This window comes from Charadrius vociferus, unplaced genomic scaffold (assembly GCF_000708025.1).
Source record: "Charadrius vociferus isolate BGI_N301 unplaced genomic scaffold, ASM70802v2 scaffold1079, whole genome shotgun sequence".
In the NCBI taxonomy this organism is placed as follows: Eukaryota; Metazoa; Chordata; class Aves; order Charadriiformes; family Charadriidae; genus Charadrius; species Charadrius vociferus.
The window spans coordinates 46,774-49,899 of NW_009650051.1; the positions used below are offsets into that span (position 1 = coordinate 46,774).

At 64.4% G+C, this 3,126-nt stretch overlaps 1 protein-coding gene across 1 annotated transcript in view; it reads left to right on the plus strand.

Moving 5' to 3' along the window:
- ARHGAP9 (Rho GTPase activating protein 9) overlaps positions 1 to 3,124 on the plus strand; it is a gene marked incomplete at its 3' end in the record, with an annotated part of 6,705 nt that extends 3,581 nt beyond the window's left edge. The window contains exons 2-12 of the mRNA XM_009891693.1: positions 50 to 137; positions 297 to 392; positions 774 to 872; positions 969 to 1,092; positions 1,183 to 1,296; positions 1,978 to 2,076; positions 2,158 to 2,235; positions 2,360 to 2,413; positions 2,507 to 2,641; positions 2,747 to 2,778; positions 2,891 to 3,124. Of these exons, the coding sequence (XP_009889995.1) occupies positions 50 to 137; positions 297 to 392; positions 774 to 872; positions 969 to 1,092; positions 1,183 to 1,296; positions 1,978 to 2,076; positions 2,158 to 2,235; positions 2,360 to 2,413; positions 2,507 to 2,641; positions 2,747 to 2,778; positions 2,891 to 3,124 (1,153 nt within the window). The remainder of the gene's footprint in view (positions 1 to 49; positions 138 to 296; positions 393 to 773; positions 873 to 968; positions 1,093 to 1,182; positions 1,297 to 1,977; positions 2,077 to 2,157; positions 2,236 to 2,359; positions 2,414 to 2,506; positions 2,642 to 2,746; positions 2,779 to 2,890) is intronic.
- Positions 3,125 to 3,126: the final 2 nt, after the last annotated feature.

A 3,126-nucleotide genomic window follows, 5' to 3' on the forward strand; every position in this document is an offset into this window, starting at 1 on the left:
AGCCCTGGCTGGGGAGGGGCTGGGGGTGCCCCTCACCTGCTGCCCCCAGGAAAAGCTGGGGGGTCTCCTGGGTGGTGCTGGCCGGGAACAGCCTCATCTTCTACAAGGAGACCAAGGGGCCGGCACCCACTGCCTGGGTGAGTGGGGGGCACGGGGGTGCTGGGACATCAGGAGAGTGCTGGAGCATCGGGAGGTATGGGGGGGACAGTGGGGACAGCAGGAGGAGAGGGCTGTGGAGGAATACGGGGTGCTGTGGAGACAAAAGGGTGACAGGGTGACACCCGGTGCCTCCCCAGTGCCCTGCCAGCACCCGCCCTGAGAGCAGTGTGGACTTGCGGGGGGCTGCCCTGGATTGGGCCCATGACCTCTCCAGCAAGAAGAATGTCATCCACGTGAGTGGGGTGGGACCCCAGGCTCAGGGTGTGGGGATGCCTGAAGTTCAGAGCCCAGGGGACGTGGGGCTCTTCGTAATAGTCCAGGGGTCACAGGGATCCCCCTAAATGCAGTCCACGGAGAAGGGGACACCACAGCCCAGCAAGTAGAGGAAGTAGAGGAACCCCCAGAATGGGACAAGGTGGTGCCACTAGTATACTCCCCTGGGGTGTGGTGGAGGGGGTGGCATAGGAACACCCCTTGGGTTAGGGGCCCCCTTGGAGCCCCCCATTGAGGGGGGAGAAGGGCACCCCTGGAGTGCTTGGGCCCCCCCTGGCCCCTGTAGGGGTCCCTGGGGGTCCCTGCCCGCTCCCCTCCATCTTGCTGCCTCCCCGCACCAGCTCCGCACTGTGACGGGTAATGAGTTCCTGCTGCAGTCAGACCAAGAGGCCACCATCCAGGAGTGGGCCTGGGCCATCAGGGGGGTCATCCGCCGGCTGGTGAGTGCCTGGAGTGGGGGCAGAGGTTACCCCATGGCTGCCCCCAGCCCCATCATCATCCCTAATTGTCCACCACTCGCCACCACCACTCCCCAGGACCTGGAGAACCCAGTGGACATGCCCGTGGGGTGGCTGCGCCGGGAGAACGTTGGGGACCTGGTAGACCTCAGCGGGGACGAGGACGAGGTGCCGCGGGTCACTGAGGGGGCCAGGACTTCAGGTAGAGTTGGAGGGCCAAGGGGGAGGGAGCAGTCCTCAGGGCTGGCATGAGTGTGACTGTGATCACACCCTGGGCCTGCGGTGCCCCCAGGTGCCCCCCACACCCCTGATGCCTCGGAGAAGAAGCGGGTGAAGAGCAAGCTGAGGCGCTTCATCATCAAGCGGCCCCCGCTCCAGAGCCTGCAGGAGAAGGGGCTTATTCGAGGTGGGGCTCCCCCCAAGCCCCACCATGCCCTTGGGGCCCTCCCAAACCCTCCCATATACTCCATCTGCCCCCAGTGTTGGGAGAGGAAGAGGGAGACTGAGTGCTCCATTGAGCTTGGCTGCCTGTCCCTGGTGTGTCCCGCTGCCCCCCTCACCCAGTGTTCCTGCCCTGAGTCCCTGTGACATTGATCCCAGTGTCCTTCCCAAGTCCCAGCATGCCCTCCTGGTCCGTGTCCCCCACCTGATCACAGCGTCTGTTGTGTCATCGCCCCCTTCCCCCATGCCCTGAGTCCCAGAATCCACCCCCCAGTCCCTGTGCACCCACTGGTCGCAGTGATTCTTTCCAGTCCAGCATCCCTTCCTGGTCCCAGTGCCCTCTCCCAGTCCAGGTGTCCCTCCCTGCCCTCACCACTGCCCTCCCAGTCCCCACCATTCACTTCTGGTCCTTGTACCCTTCCCCAGTCCTATTTGCCTTCTACCAAGTCCTAGTGCTCTCCCATCCCAGTTTGCCCCCTGCTGAGTCCCAGTGCTCCCCCCATCCCAGTTTGCGCCTTGCCGAGTCCCAATGCTCCCCCATCCCAGTTTCCCCCCACTGAGTCCCAGTGCTCCTCCATCCCACTTTGTCCCCTGCCAAGTCCCAGTGCTCCCTATCCCATTTTGTCCCAGCACTGCCCTCTCCCAGACCAGGTTTTTGGGTGCCGCCTGGACGCCCTGTGCCAGCGGGAGAGCACCACTGTGCCCCGCTTTGTCCGGCTCTGTGTGGAGGCTGTCGAGGAGAGAGGTAGGGTTCTCCCAGCTGGCGTGCTCCCCACAGCTGGCACAGACTTCCTCCACCATGTCTCACCCCCCTCATTGTTCCCAGGCCTTGATGTTGATGGAATCTACCGGGTCAATGGGAACCTTTCTGTGATCCAGAAGCTGCGTTTTGCTGTGGACCGGGGTGAGGGAACCAGGGGACACAGGAAGGGGGTGCTGGGAAGGGGACAGGGGAACTGTGTTGGAGCATGTGCACAGGGATGGGGGAAGGCAGCTTCACCCCCATGAACTCTCCTTTGCCCCCACAGAGCGAGCTGTGACCTCGGACGGGCGCTATGTCTTCCCCGAGCAGCTGTGCCAAGGTCAGCCGGTGTGGCGAGGCGGGGGGTGACCCTGGCAGTGCTGGGGGCCTTAGGGGCCCCAGGCGCGAGCTGACCTCTCCCCATACCTCCCAGAGGAGCGTCTCAGCCTGGCAGACCCTGAGTGGAGCGATGTCCACGTGGTGACCGGTGCCCTCAAGCTCTTTTTCCGGGAGCTGCCTGAGCCCTTAGTGCCCTACGGGCTCTTTGACGCCTTCATTGAAGCTGTCAGTAAGTGCCTCCCTGCAGCACTCCCCGTGGGCATCCCCAGGCTATGGGTGCTGGGGGGGCGTGGGGGATGACTGCACCATGGCTGACCACTGTGGCTACCCCCAGAGCTGCCGGACCCCCAGGAGCAGGTGAAGCAGGTAGCTGAGCTGGGGCAGAGGCTGCCCCCCCCCCACCATGCCCCCCTCCCGTATGCCAAGGCGGGGAGGGGGGCGGATTAGCGCCTGCCAGTGATGGAGCTGTGGCACATAGACCCCCTGGGGTGATGGAGGCAGGACCGGGGCTGGATGGGGTGCATGGGACCACCCCCCAACCCTGCACATCCCCAGGGTGATGGAACGGGTAGATGTCAACCGCATGACACGCCAGAACATCGGCATCGTGTTTGGACCAACACTGCTGCGGCCGGAACGGGAGCCGGGCAGCCTGGCAGCAGGCATGGCCCAGCAGAACCAGGCTGTGGAGCTGCTGCTGGCACACTTTGACCG